Source organism: Falco rusticolus, chromosome 5 (genome assembly GCF_015220075.1).
Source record: "Falco rusticolus isolate bFalRus1 chromosome 5, bFalRus1.pri, whole genome shotgun sequence".
NCBI classification, from domain to species: domain Eukaryota; kingdom Metazoa; phylum Chordata; class Aves; order Falconiformes; family Falconidae; genus Falco; species Falco rusticolus.
Window position 1 is genome coordinate 59,485,743 of NC_051191.1, and position 19,354 is coordinate 59,505,096.

A 19,354-nucleotide genomic window follows, 5' to 3' on the forward strand; every position below is an offset into this window, starting at 1 on the left:
CCCAGTAGCCCACACTGTCGATGGACAAGCACGTGTACTGTAGGTCCATGCCTTGCTGGGCTTCAAAGCCTGTGGGGATCTGCCTGGAACTGGGGTTCATTTATGCATTACTTACGCTTTGTTGGGTCCTGTGTTTGCTTTCCTTTTTGGTTAACAGTTTATTCCTCTCTGTGAGGAAGTCTCAATTACTATGATTTGGCACAAACCAAATGGCAAGAAAAATCCTGTGAAAGAAGGTAATGAATTGTGATGCCTCTGACAATGAATCATGACCTCATTGAATGAGTCAGTCGTGAAGAGAAGTCTGGTTGTCAAGGATACAGATGCTATTTACACACAGGATCTGGTAATTCACAGTCACAAAAATCAGATGCTGGGCTCTTCAATGGGAATGCATCAAATTATTAGAATTTACTCCCCTACCCCAAAATAGGAAAATGCTTTAAAACCTGTTGATGGTTTCCCAAACTGGTTTTGAGCACAGCTGATACTAAATTAGCAAGTAGATAAATAATTAACCTCTCATGAATTCCCCATTCTGAAATTGTGTTATCTGATTCACTTTATCCTGCCTGGAAATGTCCTCCACACCAGGATGATTTTGTGAGATTGCTTGCAAAAGTTTAAGCAGCTTCTTGTCCATAACCCAAATACATCATTTCAGATCTGCCTCGAACATGACCTATTGCACCTCTTTCTATCCCTGTGCCTGAGCCACCACATGCTGTCCAAGCACCTCAACACTGATCCACAGCAGTTCTGGCATTTTGCTGCCTTGCATCTTTTAATGCCAACCACGGAAAAGCTACACTGAGAGAAGGGCTCAAGAGGGTTAAATGTACCACTCCCTGGAATGAACATTGGAGTCAGTAAGATGTTTTTGCTCTGGCAAAAAGGGAGCACTGTGGTATTATAGAGATGTTTTTAGGGGTGTTTGTGCAGGCAGGAGGCCTCTTGTTAAATATTAGCACAGGAGCTGAAGGGAGAGCTGCAAATCCTTCTGAGGAAAAACTGAGAATTTTGAAAAGTACAAGACTGGGACAGTCTGTCAGCTTAGTGCCATACAGCATAGGCAGTAAGCTGGGGAGTAAAGTAATCCCTGGGACCATGGGCACCAAATCAGGCAGGGCAAGGATTTGAATCCCACATCCAAAAGCAGTGCCTGGACCTCTGGGTTGCTGGCTACTCCAACGTGAGTCTTTTCCACTTACGTAGTTCAGAAATATCAGTCTGAAACCTCCCTGATGACATTTCTGTGAAGTATTTGATCCTTTCTGAGGAAATAGGTTCTTCTATTAAACCATTCATTTCTGATAAAATGCAGTTTAAAAATAAAGTTTCCAGACATCTCTAATCAAGGCATAAGTAACACATATGGTGCTTGTTTGCAGCGTGGCTTGAGGCATATATAAACATTTCAATAATATGTGCCTGGAAAAAAGCCGATTGAGATGTTATGGAAGTGACATATATAGGTAGCTTTACTGTGCACATGTGCTGAACTTTTAACTCCTGTTGATTTCAGTAAGAACTGTCTGGTTGCCTAAACAAGGAGTCTAGTTTTTAAGCAGGAAGGTTCCCCATCAACAAAATACCACTTACTTACCTAAATTGTAAACTGCTCATGGGCTTAATTAAGAATATCTGTTCAGTGCTTTGCAAAATTAAACTTCTTTAGGCTTAAATTGAAGCTTAATTTATTCTTACTTTTTACCCCTTCAGCCTGCAAAGTAGGATATCCTGTATTCTCTGATTTCATAAGGGCTGAAGCAGAGTGAGAAATTGTCAAGATGTGTCTTTGGGTAGAAAATGGAAGAGATTGTAGTTAAAGAACATTTGGCCAAATACTTCTTTTGGAGAGAGAAGATGCTTCAGGGGAGAAATGGATAAAGGTACCTATAGAAATAATGTTGTGTTGAAGCTTATCATTTAGTGAACGTCAGGTTCAAAAAATTTCTTCTCCCCAGAGAGGACAAAGCAGCTGGCGACCTAAGGAACTTTGCTGGGATTTTTGTTTTCTGTGTATTTCCATGCAGGTAACTGACCTTAGAGCACTCTCCTACCAGCACGTAACATTCTCTGTTACCTTCCACCTCAGATCTCATTGCCAGCCTCCATCTGTGTCATTGTTTGACACAGATGTTTGAGTGCTTTGGGTCAGAACCTGGTGAACAAGTGGGAGCTATTGGTGCAGTTAGTGCAGTCACAAGTGTATGGAAGTATTCCAGGAGGCTGGCTGAGCATAATCAGTGAGTAGTAACAGTTGCTGATTAACTAGGATGGTATTAACAGAAATGTAGATAGTGCTGAGATGCTTGATGATGACTAACCAACTGTGAAATAGATGTGGAATTTTAAGTTTTGATCATTTTGTACTTAAATTGCTAAATGAAGATTAAGGAGCATAGTTTTCTTAGCTCTCAGGAGGCGTTGATCAAGGGTGGGAAAGATCTGTGGGACAGCCTGAAGGCTAGCACTGGTCCTGAGGTGTCCTCCCAGATAACGGCACTGGAATTTTATACGTTATCGCTGCAGTTTCCTCTGTAAGCCAGCAGAGCTTTGGAAAAGCTTAGAAACTAGGAGGGAAAACAGAAGAAGAAATAAACACAATATTATGGTGCTATTCAGTCTTGGAAAAGGGATGTTATAGTAATGAGATTTTTAGTTTGTAGATTCGCTTTCTCTTTTTAATGTTGCGATAACGCTTGCTCAGTCTGCACATAAAGTGGATTCTAAGTTTGCTTTTTTTGTCTTTTTAATTTCCCTGTAGTCTCTTTCCAACTGATTTTTTTTTCTCCAGTCAATTCACTGTTGCCCACAATAAACTTTCTAACATAATGGCCAGAGCTTTACCTGTGCAGCCCCTTGTCTTTATCATGTACTTCACTGATGCCTGTGACAGGCTATGCAAGGATGTCTTGGACTATACAACTTCTGCTGTAGCTGGTGGTGCAGTATACCAAATCAGACAGCTACAGTCAGAACTGAAGGTGAATGTGTGGGCTGACAGCAAAAAAAGAATATAGTCTTTGGATGTAGTGTTGTACGTCAATGCTTGAGTCTTGCTGCTTTTTGAAACCTGCTTTTTTGTGCTTTCATATATCGCATAATATTTATCTAATCATGTTACATTTGAAAAGCAGCCTGCTTTTTTGCTAGACCTGTTTTGTGGTTTTCCTACCTCAGGTCATCCAGATGGTTGCATAGCTCCTTGATGTTCTTTAGCACACGTTGGTGTGTGCTGTCTTTCTTCATTAAAAAATCAGCTTTTCTGGATAGTCATCAACTCCATTCAGCTTTCTTCAGTTCACTCCAGGCTCCCCCGACAGCTGTACACATGCAGCATCCTGGTATGTTTCAAAACTGATCAGATCTGAACCACCAGCTAGGCCCTTGACACTTACCAGCTTTTACACACACAACAGAATTTGAAGCACAGCAGCGAAGAGCCTCTACACTGACAACTGCAGTTGTCTGACATCATCCCCCACACAACTGGGTAGAGGCATCAAGACCAGTGCTTGGTTGTGATGTGACATAGTATATGTTGATGAGAAATTTCTGCGGCTCCGGGGAGCCTGTCCCGTAACACTTACTGAGTTTATCATCATTAGCCATTTCTGTGCTCACGGTCCCCAGCGTGAGTGGGCAGGGTGCTCAGCAGGGGGATGCGATGTTTTTTAAGACATCCAGAAGGAAACTCACATGAAGTGTAGGACTAGTATTGAGAATACACAGAAGATTTTTCTCAGCAAGTATTTTTTTTTTGTCCTGTTCACCAGCTTCTCAGCTTGCTTTGATGTACTCTTAAATAAGTGCATGCTACTAGCGGACAGTTTCCATTCTATGCCTGCTTGTAAAAATGCATACTAGTACCTTGTAAAACTGTTAAGCAGCCCTTTAGTTTCCTTCAGCTCTATGCTTCTGTTACATGTGCCTGTTTTCCTAAGGTAGGATTTAATCGTTGAGATTTTTTGCCTGCATTTAATGCCTTTTGCTGCAGTTAAATGCAATGGATTAAATATGCCAAGTTCTTTTCAAAGAAAGGAGATTTTTAAGATCCATTTTTCAGTGGGGGAAATCTATCATCTTAAGTATATGTCCTAACCTACCTAAAGCTCCTTTTGTTTCTGTGGTGTTCTGCATTTTCAGCATATATTGCAGCAACGTGTTACTGCACAGTTAAGCTACACTTCCGAACATATGGACAAATGTAAAACCAGCAAAGAATGTAGCATTACCTGGGAAAAATATCTACACCGAGTGTTTTGTCCGCATATTTATGCAGATTTATAAAGTGTGTAGATGCATCATGATCTTGATTTGAAGTGTTCCTGTAACTGGAGTAAGTGATCTGCCAATTTCTGACCTGGTTTTCTTAGACCCTAGTGTAGCCTCAGCAGTGAAATCCCAGGAAGGGATGAAGCTTTGCCTATCAGGAGATATGTTCATTAGTGTTGGGTATGTAGAAGAGAATGCCATAGCTCTTACAGCAGTGTAAATACTCAGTGGAGAGACTGTCTTGTTTGCTGAAGTTAGTACAGGAAGAATTCAGGCTGTGTCCTGCTCTTTCCTCCTCCAGTCCACGCAGCACCAGATAGCGTGATTTCAGAGAGCTCCCTGTTCCTGTGGAGTTGTGTTGCTGACACTGAGGGAACTGCGTTCATTTGCTCTGGGCTGCTTCTGTTCTGCGTGCCATGCTTCAGCTCTGTGCATTCCCTCCAACAAATGCAATGGTCAGTACAAAGCTGACCACGCCACCGGCTCAGCAGCTGGCGTTGCAGCTCTGTGGCTGTGTGTGAGTGACATGGTGCCTTCACGCAATTAACTTAATGGATTCAGAGAACCTCCAGAGCTCCTAGCTTGGAAATATTCCTGAGGGAGACTCTTGGGGTTTTTTTTTTAATCTCTTTAGAACTCACAGGAATAAAACTGAACACAAAACATCAGGTGTTTTTTTTCTTATGCCTAAAATATAGCCTCTATAAAACAAAATCGTTCCTGCAAGCCACTTTTGGCTCCCTCTTAGTTTTTCCTTAGGACCCCATTCTCATTTGCACTGTCAGCAGTGAAAAGTTGCCTTGATGTAAATGAGAATCATGCCCTTTATGTCAGCATTAGAGTTAAATCCAGGCCAGTGTGAGAGTCACCTTCCATTAGCAGAGGCTAAATACCTTATAGGAATTGGAATGCAAAGGGTGAAGCATTGTATTGCATCACTCTGTTGTGTAACGCAACAGAGATCAGTCTTGTTTAAATGAAGCAATGGCAAAAGGAGTCAGTTTAAATTCAGTCCTTTTTGAAGGGTGTAAATGGCTATAGGAATTAATTCCAAGCTTTTTCTTCTCAATACCTAATCAGAGAAGAGTCTGCCTGGCCTGAAACACTGAATCAGTTAGCTGGAACAGTCACGTGGAAATCAGAAAATTAATGTTTAATACCCACATCCCTGTATCCCTCATCCTTCCAACCTTCTTCAGGAGTCCATAACCTGTCAGCTCCATGATTAGAGTTGCTGCAGCATTTATGAGGTAGTGCATCACAAACTAGATCAGCACCCTAATTCAAATGGGCAGATAAAGCTACAGAGGAGTTTCAAAGCACATCACCTGTAGAGTGTGCCGTTACTTGTGGACAACATGGCAAAGCCTTCCTGATAAAAAGACAGAAGGAAGTCTGTGTAGTTTTGGGGTTAGGGGTTTTTTTTGTTGTTGTTTGTTTCTTTTTAAGAGGGCAGCAAACTGAACACACAAAAAGAGTGGATAAAGCAAATTTGTATTCTAACAGCAGGATGTGTTTTCTCATTTTTTTCCCTTTGAGGTGATTCACTGGAACTCACCAAAGAAGCTGCGAGTGAAAAACAAGCACGTGGAGTTTTTCCGCAACCTCTACCTGACATTCCTGGAATATGATGGGAATTTGCTGAGACGGGAACTCTTTGGCTGCCCCAGTGAGGCAGACGTTAATAGTGAAAATGTAAGTGGGATGTCTAGGGCTTGACGATTTAAGGGGTGGTTCATACAAGGCACAAGCTACATGACAACCTCAAAAGTTGGTGGTGCAGGTGGTGTGGTGTGGAGGGACTCAGGAGAATTGAGGTCAGTGCTCAGATTTCAGGAATGACGCTGGGCAAATCTTTAATTACTTTGTGCCTTGGTTCCTTGCCTGTAAAACTCTTATTAATCCTGCCTTTCTCCTGGGTGCTTTTGCTTTTTTTTTTGTCTACCTTCTTTTAAAAATCCCTGACAAAGGTAACATCACAAACTGAAAATGAGGATTTGGGCTTTTAATTCCATTAGACAATTTTGCAGATCTCGCCCTTAGACCTAAAACTTTCCAAGGGAAAGGCTTGTTTCTTGCTGTGTGTTTGTTCAGCATACAATGATGTCAATTTCAGCTAAAAGATACTAATGCACAAGTAATGAAGAAGAAATGAAAATACCAAGACTACTGGATTTAGGTCTATGAGTTTTTGCCATGCTGCAAACTATCAAATGAGTTAATACTTCAAGGTGCACATAAGTGTGAGACTGCAGGTTTTTTCTGCACTGCCCTTACCCAAAAACAGCAGCGTTTATGTGTATCTGCAGAAAATTGGCAATCAGAACCTTTCAGATGAAGCAAATCCTTTGAAAATGGTTGAAATCAAGGATGTTTACATACAGGTGTTCTTATGTGTTTATATGCCTTAGTGCATACAATTCCAATGTAAAAATCTGTTGACTGAAACATTTTTACGCAGTTATATATGAACTCGTGTTCAAAGAGATCTCTGGAGATTTCTAGAGCAAGTACCAATTTTGGCTACATAGTCTGAAAGGAAATAAAAGGAACCTCTAACTATTTATGTTATCTTCAAGAGAAAATATTTCTAAAATATACAGCATCCTCTGTATAAAAATTCATAAAGCAAAGCTAGTATCACATACACATTAGCAGTTAAGACGTAATTGGCAATCAATAGCATCATTGAGGGTTGTAGCGTTTCCATTTAGTCTGTGGATAAAATGACCACAGGAGATGCCACTCCTAATTTTTCAGACTGTAGCACTCAGAGATTGAATAGGTATGTTTTGGTCCGAGGCATGGCTTCAGAGATCCTTATTTGACCATTCCACTGTATTCTGAAAGGAATGGGGAACACTGAGAAACTAGAGATAAACATTAACTGGGAGATAATGAAATGGAGCCGGGGGTGGGGGGGGGGGGGGTGCGGGGCGGGAGCTGTTTACAGTGAGAGCAAGGAGAGAGGGAGGGAGCAGGGAGAGCAAAAGCACATGGAGAAAGAAAATCCTGTGGAAAACTGAGAGGCGTTCAGACAGCCAAGTGAACTGACTGTGCTAAAAGGCCACAAGAGTCTGACAGTCAGAGACATCAAGATACAACAGACGGAGTAGAGAGTAGGATAGGAAAAGGGGAGTGAGACATTTAAAAAAAAAAAAAAAAAGACAACAGAACTAAACACACCTCTTCATACTTTTAAGAATGCAGGTTTAAATTATACTGAATTCACAGTATGTTCTGTGGGTTCGAGGAGCATGAATGCAGTCACAGACATGTTGCTATATTTTCCAGAGCTCTGTAGATCCTTAACAAACAGATTTATTCCAGACGACAAGTTGCTGGGGAGCAGCGCACAGTGAATGCAAGTTCTCAATGCTGAAAATGGCAGTCCTGAAAGTTTTAAATGGCTCATTTTTACTGAACTTGTATCTAATTGACAGACACTGGAAATGACTAACTGTTCAAGCCTGTTTCTTATTCTAGACAAGTAGAACGCAATATGGTATATGGTATGGCTTGTCTGAAAAAGAAATGTAACTCGTTCTTCCATTTATAAATATATAAAAAAAAAAAGATACTAGAAAAGAATGAGCTAGACATACAAAAATACATGAGTCCTAACTTGCCAAGAGACGCCAAAAAGTTAACAGCCTTCTATCAAAACAGTCAGATACAGAAAAAAATCAACTTCAAACAGCTTAAGGGTAGTCACTTAGGAGAAGGCATTGTTCTTTATTAGTTACCCTTGATGTAAGCTCCCCTCTAAACTTGACTATAGGCTTTTTATTATAGAATACAAAAAGCAGGTTTCAGCTTTGAAGTTATGAGACCCAAAGAATAGGATTATCGTGAAAACCAGCCTTTCTCACACGTAGTCTGCAGTAGCACAAACAGTGTCACAGGTGTCCTTTTAAAACACAGTACATTCCCATGACATAATGCATGATAATCTTCAGAAGCGGAGCATCTTGTAAGGTGTGTAGGGAACCACTGTTTGTCATTCCTCCCAGTACAAGAATTGGGGGGCATGAAATGGAAATAGCAAGTAGTAAGTTCAAAACAAAGATAGACATTTCACCCACAGTGTATTAAAGCTTTGAGCAGGAGGTAGTGTTGCTAAAAATATACATATGGCCAACAGTGATTCTTCATGGAAAGAAGATCAATCAGGAGCTGTTAAGCTTTGGTGCAGAAAGTCCTTGAACCACAAGTTCAGGACTAGGGGAGTGTTCTGAGAAAGCATCACTGTACACTCACCATGCCTTTACACTCCTCTCCAGGCAGCCAGCTCACAGCTGGAGACAGGATACTGGTCTAGATGGACCTTTACTCTGACAAGATGCAGCCATACATTTCCCATTAGGATTCCTAAGCATATACGTTACATAAAAGGCTATAATTTCTGCAGAGTCAAGTATATATTAAGTAAGAATTGCTATTTGGTTTGTTTTAACACCTATTATTTTTTCCTTTCTTCTCTGAATTGAGACTAGGAGCTCCAAAACACAGCTGAGCTTATTATGCTAGGTGTTGTATATGGGCATAAGGTTCTCCTTCAAGTGCCTGTGCTTCTCTGCCCTGCAGACCAGTGGAGAAAATGTTAGAACAGCTCTGCTTGTTTTATAATCAGAGAGAATTAGTTAAGCACTGAATGCACTGAACCTTGTTATGGAAGAAGCTGTGGCTTGGTGTGAGTCTGTCACTCACAGTCTGGCTGTATCAGAATCTACCCTTAAGGTCTTGTTCCCCTGCGCCAGCCTTTGCTTGTCTACAGTTTAATATTTGTAATGATGATTTATTTAGAATACAACCTGTAATTAAAGAATCTCGTTTGCAATGCAAATATCTGTAAAACATGAAAAGGAAGTGTGGCTTTGGGTACTGTTGGGCTGGTTCTGTTACTCTAAGGCCCCTTTACACTTCTCATCAGTAGTGGGGTGGCCTTAAAAATGAATGTAAATTATGTATCTTCCCTTTTTAAGGACTCTTTACAGCGCCCCACAGATGCAAAGGGGCATTAGTTTAACAGGTAACTGGACCTTACGTTACTCTCTCTCACTCTTCCTTTGCGTATGTGTACAGAAGGTTTAGTGCTTTTCTTTTTTTAATGTTTATTAAGGAAATATAATACCACAGATTGAATTTTAAGAGGTCTAAAGGACTCTTTGGACATTATACTGCATAGTTCTGATCTAGTCAGTTGTTGATCTTCAGCTGCACCAAAGAGCAGTGTTGTTAGGTTCCAAAACATTACGAATGGGAATGAACAGAACAGATAGGGCTCTGAAATGGAAATATTGGAGGCAAAGAAATAGCGAGTGGGGTAATTTTTCTGTTTATGTAAAAATGCTTGTATGTATGTCTGTGTGTATATATGTGTTTCATTCTTCCCTTGAAATATTCAAGCTGAAAGACCTTGTGTATTGCGGGGACAGGAGCCTGCCACACACTCCTTGCCATAGAGCACTACTGTAAGTCCCCTTTATTCAGTATGTGGTAAATGAGATTGCACAGAGCAGACTCTTCTCTACAAATTGGTATTACAGTCACCCTTTGCCTTTTGGGCAGATTCTGGATGTGAAACTCAGAATATGAACCAAATCCTGTAAACACAGCCTTTGACTCAAGTGGAGCACGTCCTTAGTCACTCCATCCTACTTACTCTGTGCTGTTTGCCCCTTTTCACTCCTCCTTTCTTATTTTGATACAACGCAGAAGATTTTAGAGACATCCATGAAGGTGAAACTCATAATAATCTTGAATTTGAACATTTCCTATTGGCTTTTAATGCTTATGTCCACCATTTCATTCTAAAGGACCTACTGTAAAGCCTAAAATATTTCAACAGGAACTTCTGTGTACCAAGACTATCTTTATGCCATGAAATAAATACTGTAAGCCTGATTTTAGCACACAGACACACACTCAACCTTTTAGCATTCTCATAAAACTTCTTTCCTGCAGACAGCTCCTCACCAGGTGCTTCTGCCAAAGTACTAAATCTGAAGGTTGAATGGGGTGTTCCCTATTAGTGAAGCCTGTGTCCTGATCCAAAGCCCAGAGCAAGATCAGTGGGAAGTTTATCACTGATATCACTCAGTTTAAGAAAAGGACAGTAGATTCCCATTGGAGAACACTTTCAGAAAACACAGGAAAAAATTCTCTCCAGATTTTTGTTTTCAGATTTTCAAATCAACAATACAAAGATACAGGGTAAAAAAATGTAGTTCTCCCTGAAAACACTTGCTTAGGTGTGTATTAAATGTGTGGTTTTATGTGTTTACTTTCTTGTGCAAAACCAGAGTTTCTTAATATTAGTAAATGGCTGTGCATACCAGCTTCTAACATCCTCCAGAAAAGCAGGAGATGCTAGCAATGTACTACATAATATCAACTCTGCTAAGAAATTTAGCATTTTTGAATGTCTAAAAATAGAATCATAGAATCATAGGATTGTTTAGGTTGGAAAAGACCTTTTAAGGTCATCAGGTCCAACCATTAACCCAGAACTGCCAAGTCCACCACTAAACCATGTGCCACATCTATGTGGTAACACTTCATGGGTTATCATTCCACCACATCCCTGGGCAGCCTGTTCCAATGCTTGACCACCCTTTCAGTGAAGAAGTTTTTCCTAGTATCTAAACTAAACCTCAAAAGGGAGCTTCCAAGTCAATATCAAGGCAAAGAACCTACAGTCAGACTGATGCTCTGAGTACCCTTTGCTCCTGCAGAATTTCAGAATACTGCATCATTTGTAGGACTGGGATTTAAAGTTACTATTTTTCATGACAGTCTTTCTCTAGTAGTAACAGATGGTGTATGGCAGTTTTGAGGTGAAATCCTGACTTCCCCAGCTGTGGTGTTTCTATTATTATAACTATTATTGTTAGTAAATGCTGAGCTGGTAGTCCATCCTGTTGGTTGCCTCAAAGTTGTCATTATACCACCTTCAACTGCTTATATTACTGCTAGATGGGAGATATGTGGACTGGGATTTTTTTTATTTAGTTGTTTGTTTGTTTGGGTTTTTTTTGGGGGGGTGTCATGTTGGTATGCCCCTTCTTTTAAAGTGAGTCATGGGGAAAAGCTTGAGGGGGTTGCATACACCACAGGCTCCGATGACCTCTTCATGGAAATACTGTATACCTCAGAGAAAGAGCTGACATTTGAGCCAGGAGCATATCTTTTGCCCATCTGGTGAAAACTTAGGTGAATTATACTGCTGTCCCCTCTGGCCAGCCTAGCTTCAAAAACTATGTTTCCTGAGATGAAGTCTGATCACCTGCCACAGCTGGTTGCCCAGAGAAGTAACTTAGTGTAGAGGAATGAAGCTGGGTTAATTAGCATTGATAATGTGCAGGTGTGGGCTGGCTTCAGGGGCGGTGGGTTGGCTGATGTAGACAAGGTGCAGCTGTGGCTGGTTCTGTTAAGAGGTTGGACAGCCAACAAAGCGGGAGCAGCCGAGGAGGAAGAAGCAGAGAGAAAAGAGAACATGTGCCCTAGATGAGGAGAGACCAGGAGAAGGCAGCAGAGGGACTGGCATGGAGAGTATGTTGGTATGTGATGGTAAAAGACCTTGTTCCAGCTGGCTAGTTTTGAGAGTGCTGTGACAACTTAGCATATATATTTTTTTATCATTTGTCGCTCTGGTTTGGCATTATGCGTGCCATGGCTGCCTTTTTATTTCTGAAACAAGTAAAATAATCATGCTAATGAAAGCACTTGTTTCCCACTACAGTATTTCCTAAGAGAACATCTACCATACACAGTCTGAAAAGAATATATTTTTTAACTGTGAGAGTGGTTCCTAGAGGTGACATTTCCCACATGCTCAGTGGCAAGTAGCCTTAGCATTGAAAATCTTGTAGAAACAGTGAATCTTATGCTAAGCAGGTGCTCACTTATGAGAATACATGCTGTCACTCTAAGGTTGAAAAGTCTTTGCTGTATGTTAGACATATTGTTATAAGCATAATGGAGGGGTCTGTAATGGGGATGACATTCTTTTATCAAATCCAGCTGATAATAAGGTCCTCGTTTTGATGGTGCACTGTGTTTAGGTAAGCATCTGTTTGCACAGGTCTGTCAGCATTCCCATTATAAATCCACCTTTTCAAGAATACATGTGGGAGCAAACCTTAAACCAAGCTATAAGTTCTTTGACTGTAAATAATGGATCCACACAATATGCATGCTGTAGATAAGATTATATCATTGGAGAAATTCTATGTGGTCATGTAACTGAAAAATAATACCGGATAACTCAGAGATAAATTTAAGGGTATATGTGTGTCTGTCTTAGACAATTCCCTGTCTTTTGAATGTCGTGCACCTTTTAACATTCTTCATTTTAAGTATGTGTGTAAAAAATGGCATATGACTGTATGCAATATGTATTTATAGGTTGTATGTGTCTCATAGTAAAGAGGAAGCAGCCTTTATATGTATATGGGATACTGGGGCATGGGTATCTGTATGTTATATATGAATGAGGGGAACAAAGAGAGAGAGGGGCTCTTAAACTGCATAAAACTGTGTAGCAGCCAGCTATTGGTCCTGATAGTTTGTCCACGTTGTGCATTTAGCTTCAGTGAGATAGCTTGTGAGCTTATAGATTTTGCTGGACCAAATCCAGAGTGCCTGGCATGTCCAGCATTGCTTCCAGTAGGAGAGGAGTTTTCATATGGATACTCACATGCTATTGCATTCCACTGCCTGTTGCCTCACCACTGCAGGGTAGGCCCATCCTTAAGGCTCGTCCTTATGGCTGCTTGCCACATGCACAGTGACAGTGTTCCAGGCCGGATCACAGCCTGTCCTGTGCTGGTGGTCCTGTCCGAAGGAGCACCCATTAAGTCAGCTGTTTGCCCAGCTTGCAGAGCATGGTTCCTAAGGCTGCCTGGTAGTTCAGGCTCATGGTACAAGCAGGCAAGGATTGTGCAAGCATTCCTGCGGAGTGCTGATGGAGCTGTGTGTCTCATCCTGCCAACTGATGCCCACACGTTAGCCAGGGCTTTCAGACAGCCTGTGCTTGGGCTTCCTGCTGGCAGCCTGCCTGCACTCAGGTGGAGAGTGCTGGAGGCAGAAGCAAGGGGACAGCCAGAGGGCACCATGCCCACAGTCCTTCTGGGGACTGCTCTCTCCAAGGGGTATGGACACAGCCATCTCTTTTTCTTGGGTCCAAACACTACATACAGTCCTGAGCATGAGTCATAGGACATGCCAGGGAGAACCTCGCAGGCTGTAAGGATAGCTGCAGGCTCAGAAAAAGCCTGACGGGACAGAGGCAAAATCCTGACTATGAATTGCAGCGGGAAGAGCAAGATTTCTCTTTCCCTGTAGCAGAAGGGGTCTTCTGCTGTCTGCTGCTCTCCTTCACCTCCATCACCAACTCTGTGACTTGGTGAGTTACACCATCAAAATACCGGGGCCTCCGAGAGGCTGTGTCTCCTCCTCTTCCCCCACCCTGGGCTCTGTAGCACAAAGTCATAATTCAGCCCCAAATGTTATCCTTTAACTCATGATTAAGCATTTATGCCCTCTTAGCTTGCAACGCAAATGTAATATGATAAATCATTCAGTGACTGCCTGGTTAATAGCCTTTGTACAGCTATAAACTAGCCTGGTCATTTATACATACAGCAGGATAGCAAGGTACCCCCGAAATGTGCTTTGCTATTGTTTTAACCATTTAAATTTCAATCACCTCCTTGATAATTCTGTCAAGGTCATACTAATGTCTCTTTTCAAGGAACACACAGAAAGATACAGTATTCTTTCTAGTCATTGTTGTAAATATTTGGCTTAATTCAAATATTGTTTGAATGTGATTAGGAAAATAAAATACAGGCTCAGCTGAATGATGATTTGTAAAGCAGAATGAGTGAAACTTCCAAGAATACATAGAACAACTGGTGATTTCTATTCCACCAAATGAGATCTTGATTTCAATAGAAGTTTTGCCTGAGTAAAGATTTGTCAAGATTCGGACTCTTGTCTTTCTAAAAGCAGTCTCTCTTGAGGGATGTTTTAAGATCTGTGCAGAACAATAGCACAGAAGAATGAGAGCCTGATCCAAAACTCATTGAAATCAAAGGAGCTATTTCCATTATTCACAAGAAGATGATTATAGAGTGATGTACAGGAAAACATCAGGTATTATTCCTTCAGCCTTCACAGGAAACATTCAGCTGTAAGCATTATTGTTGAAGGCAACCGTTATGCTTATAGTTCCAAGAACAACAGCCCTTCTTCTTAACATACTATTAGAACAAGAAATACCTACATTGTCCTTTTTTTTTTTTTTTTTTTCTTTTTCTTGAGGGTGGTGAAACTATTACTTTAAGTCGTTCTGAACAGGACAAAAAAGAAGAGATTTTTAAACCTAAATGAATGTCTGTAATTCAATAACCTGTTTGTTGCATGAAACAGTTTTGAAGTGTACTGTGATTTTTATCCAGCTTGTAAAATTCCTATAAAACAAATACTTTTCTTATTTACTGATAAATATGCTATTGTATTCTTCTTACAGGGTGCTTCTAAGAAATATTAAAATTATACCTTTATTAATAACCTGTATTTTAGAGCAACACAAACACAACTCTGACATGTTAAGACCATATATACAGTTTATCTTCATTACATTTTGTAGTACATTTTACAGCAGGTGTGACTGATTTTTCCTTCTAATTAATTTTAAATAATCTAGCCAGATGTTTGACTTTAAAATAATGTAGTTCAGGCATGGAATTAGTCAGCTGCGTAGACATTTGGTCAATTTTTCTCTTCTTCTTTTGCCCAAAGCTAAACTTTTATACTGTTAAACGTACAAGTCTATGTGGCTCAGGGTTGGATTGCTTCGAGATGACCGTTCTGACTTTGAAGGGGCTTGGTTTCCAAGGGAGTCAAAAAAATACCTGTTCTCTTAATCTGCCGTCCTTTGGATTTCTCAAACTAGGCATCCAGAAGCATAAATCCTGTTAAAAGTGTAGACTTAAGTCTGGCACCGCTGCAGTTGAAAGAACTGGTGCAGATCCATAAATCTCAAGAGGAATAATGATCAGTTAAAGGTGTTACTTCTCCAGCTGTCTGTACATGCTGCTAGCAGCACTTACTGCTCTCCAACAGAGGCAGCAGAGCAGGAATTGCTCAGTCCAGCGCGTAGAAGCTTAATCTGCTTCTGAGTCTTGTCTACTGGAGCTCTATGTCTACAAGTAGTTTGAAACACTGCTTGTAATAAGGAATGACATTATACATCACACTGGTGCATTAACTCTGAAACTTGGCGATTATTAAACTTGTGATTGTTCACTGTTTCATTGCTATACTGGATGTTGAAAGTATGTAATACAGATAATATATACAATATATAGACCATAATACAATGGTCTGTCTGCTTTATCAATTTACTTGCAAGTGCTTTCATCTAATCTCTTGTCCAGCAACTTGCAGGAGCCAGGCTTGGGAAAACCATGCTATTCTGTATGTCCTGCTTCCCATCCCTGTTGCATCATGCTGCATGTTCCCAACCTCCTTGTTCACTCTGATTTGCTAAAATACTTATAAAGAACTTCTCTTTATGTTGTCCTGCTCTTTCCTTACAGCTCCAGAAACAGCTGTCTGAGCTGGATGAGGATGACTTATGCTATGAATTTCGTCGAGAACGTTTCACCGTCCATCGCACTCATTTGTATTTTCTACATTATGAATACGAGCCTGCATCCGACAATACCGATGTAACACTGGTGGCTCAACTTTCAATGGACAGGTAGGGAAGATCTTTTGCTTGTCTGAAAGCCTGAGACAATGAATATTTTCTTACAGAGAAATCCAGCTATGTAATGCTTTGGGGAGAGAAAAAGCGCGCTTTTGTAGAAACTTGCATGTTGTACTGTAAGACCTTTCTTGAATCAGGAGCCATAGCACATGTAGCTATCACACATGCATCCAGACTTCAGCTCTGCAGTGCACACCAGTGTTTGGAGTTTATGAGAGGCTGAATACTGGAACTGCAGGGGTCCTTACTTATCAGGATTGTCAGGCATTATTAGTTTATTGAGTTTTGCGGCAACTTAGAAATAACAGGAGATGTTTGTAATGTACTTAGGCAAGCAGATGTAGCTGACCAAGTTCTTACACTGTATTTCCTCATTAGGCAATGTTAGGTTTGTTTTCATTGGCATTTTCCTTGAAGAAAACTTCAATTAGTGATTTTTCTTATGGTGAAAATCAAAACTAAACATTTTAGTTTCAAATTGAGAACTTGAAAATTGAAATTCTGGGTTTTTTATGTGTTAGTGTGAAATGAAAAATCTCATTTTGAGCAGAGTTATTGCAGTTTTATACAAATGTTGACTTTCAGAATAACATTTCTAGTTTAACTCTTTTCAACTTTCAGTTCTGATGTAAAGTGGAATTTAACTAGTATTTGGTTTGGGAAAAATAATCCGTTTCATGACAAGTTTCACCTGCACCTTTCTGATTCCCACTACTGCAATTAGTTGTCGTTTTTCAGAAGCTCTGAAAGTGCAGTCCAGATCTGCCAGCTCAGTGAAATTTTGAATTGTCAGTATCCTTTCCTCCTGCTTCTCAGCTGGAATCTAGTCCAAACTTTGTAGTTACTGCTATCAGAGTGGGTTACAAAACAGGTCAGAACTCCATGAATATTAGCCAGAAACTGGTATTTCATTTAGTGGAGCACATACAGAATACAACATAACCCATGAATACCACCACTGCCACACCAGTGGAAGGTTTGCGGTATTCCAGGAGGGTCAGAGGAATTCAGATCAACAAAACATTTACAGCCTGTTTGAAAAATAAACACAAACAAATGGGGGTTATTCTGTTTCACCAGTGCCTCAGCACTGCATCCTGCACATTGTATTATGATTTGCTATGCACATCAATGTCTGCTCTATTGATTTTTAATTGAGGAGACATTTCTTAAGTGTTCACATACCTTTGAGTAAAAAACTAAAGAAATAAATTAACCCAGACCCTGAGCGAGTGCCACAGTAAATTAGTAAAGCTGGTATGTACGCATGGTATATTTTCCCCCCAGAATTTAATTCAAAAGAATGAGCTGGGGCTTAGTGCTGATTCACTGGCACTGATGCAAAGTCTGAGCATCTGTTTCCCTTTCTGGATCCTCACTGGGGCACATGTTTTTATTGATAGACAGAACCACACATTTTTATTCAGGAAGAACTGCCATCCTGATACTGTGCAGGAAAAATCTTCCCTACTTCGTTGGTGTGTTGCTATAAATTATTGATTTGAGTTGGAAATACTTTCTTCCAGCTAAAATCAATAAATAATATCATACCAAAGAACTGTTTAGCTGCTTTTGTTTTCTTTCATGTCTTTCAGTTACTGCCTTTTTTTTTTCCATCTTAAAACCACTTTTATTAAACTCCCTCCAGCATAGCGGTAGACATATAAGAATAGTGTCTCAGATGTAACATGACATGTACATAAACAAAGTGCTATAAGCTACATTCCTGCATTATTCTTTCAAATGATCATCCGAGATGAGGAAAGGTGAAAAAGAAGCTCCCAGTGTCTCCAGTTATAGTCCTGTCGGAGATGAGGCTGCCATGACAGGTTTGCAGAATGGATGAGGGGTGCAGTCTGGGAGTTCCCGTTGCTGTCTTTAGATAGAAGCTTTGAGACAGGCTTCATTCCGTGTTGTTCCTTACTGGTTAATTGTCACCTTTTGTACTGGTCTCCTCGTAATGACTTGGTTGCATCACGGTGGTTTTCATGCATGTGTTTTGGCTTTTTAAAGGCATGGTATTTACCTGGGGCTGGAGGTCAGAGTGGGAGTGACAAAAACCTGAGATCAGGTGGACAAGGAAGGACACAATTAACATTATGGCACTTGAAGTCTGGGTGAGAATGAGTTGTAAATGGGTAAAGTATTCTTCAGAAGAAAAGTGAAAACAAAGAATCTCACAAAACAATTGAATTGCACCAAAACACACTTGACTGAAACAGACCTTTAAAAAATTTACCAACTAAAGGATGACCTCATTATTATGCAGTACAGCAGTGTATTTATTTTCTCTAGAGTCCTTAAGAGAATGCATTCCTCAGGACTGCTAACCAAACCCAAAATAACTTGGTCACGTTGTGCTTAGAAACCTGTAATTCTGAGTTTTATGATCAAAGGAGACTATTGTAACAACCGACAGAGAGCAGGTTATGGAGCATCACCCAGCGGTCCCTGCATCAAACTCGTGGAAGTGGGGCCTGTCAGTGGGAACGACATCACAAAATGGAGTATTCTGAGGGGCCCTAAGCTGTCCAGCTGGGGATTTATACCAGCAAAACCCAGTTCTCACTTAACTAACTTATTTAAGTGGCACACCTGATAATGCCTGCAAAGCTTTTCAGGTTATGTATGCCATTTGTCCACTGTGTGGACTCCTCAAAAGGCATTTTGCTGCATTTCTTGCTAGGCAAGTATTCCCTTTTTAAATGGCTGCCCTAAATTGTAAGTGCTGATGAATTGGAGTATCCTAATTAATAGGTTTCCCCTATGTAGAAAAAGGCAAACAACAACAAAAAAATATTTTTTTCTATTTATTATTTGTACAATCGAAAGCCTAAAGCCTTCACATGCTTTTTAGATCTTTTTTATCGATTTCTTTTTCTAATTCGGCCATATGTTTCAGGCTGATAATAACCTTTGTTCCAGTAATAGATAAAAAGAAAATAATGTACCAGGTGTAGCCTAGTAAAGGTAATATCTCATATCTAAGGAAAAATTATTATATCATCTTGGATGTCATCATGATCATTCAGAAATGCGGGAAAGAGCTATTAATGTTAAATCAGAATGTGTGTTTGCTGGTATGAGTGTATCATTCCATTCTGCTGCAAAGCTTAGGGAGATAGTAGGAGAGGGAAATTATTTTCTCTGATTATGATGATGCAAAAAACTTCCTGTGTTCTATATAAATATTAATGGGAAAAATCTAGTAATGTGGATTTGGAAGGGAGAGAAAATAATCATGTTGCGTAGTCTACTCTTCCTAATTTTTAATAGAATATCTGGCTAGGC

At 40.3% G+C, this 19,354-nt stretch overlaps 1 protein-coding gene across 5 annotated transcripts in view; it reads left to right on the forward strand.

The window, feature by feature from the left end:
* The window catches only part of LARGE1 (LARGE xylosyl- and glucuronyltransferase 1), a 295,580-nt gene that overhangs the window by 248,433 nt on the left and 27,793 nt on the right, over positions 1–19,354 (forward strand). For all 5 annotated transcript variants that reach the window (XR_005104338.1, XM_037388143.1, XM_037388141.1 and 2 more), the window contains 2 exons: positions 5,821–5,976; positions 15,891–16,054. Coding sequence is in view for 4 of the 5 variants with exons in the window: in XM_037388143.1 (XP_037244040.1) it covers positions 5,821–5,976; positions 15,891–16,054 (320 nt within the window). In the remaining variant the exon portion in view is untranslated. The remainder of the gene's footprint in view (positions 1–5,820; positions 5,977–15,890; positions 16,055–19,354) is intronic.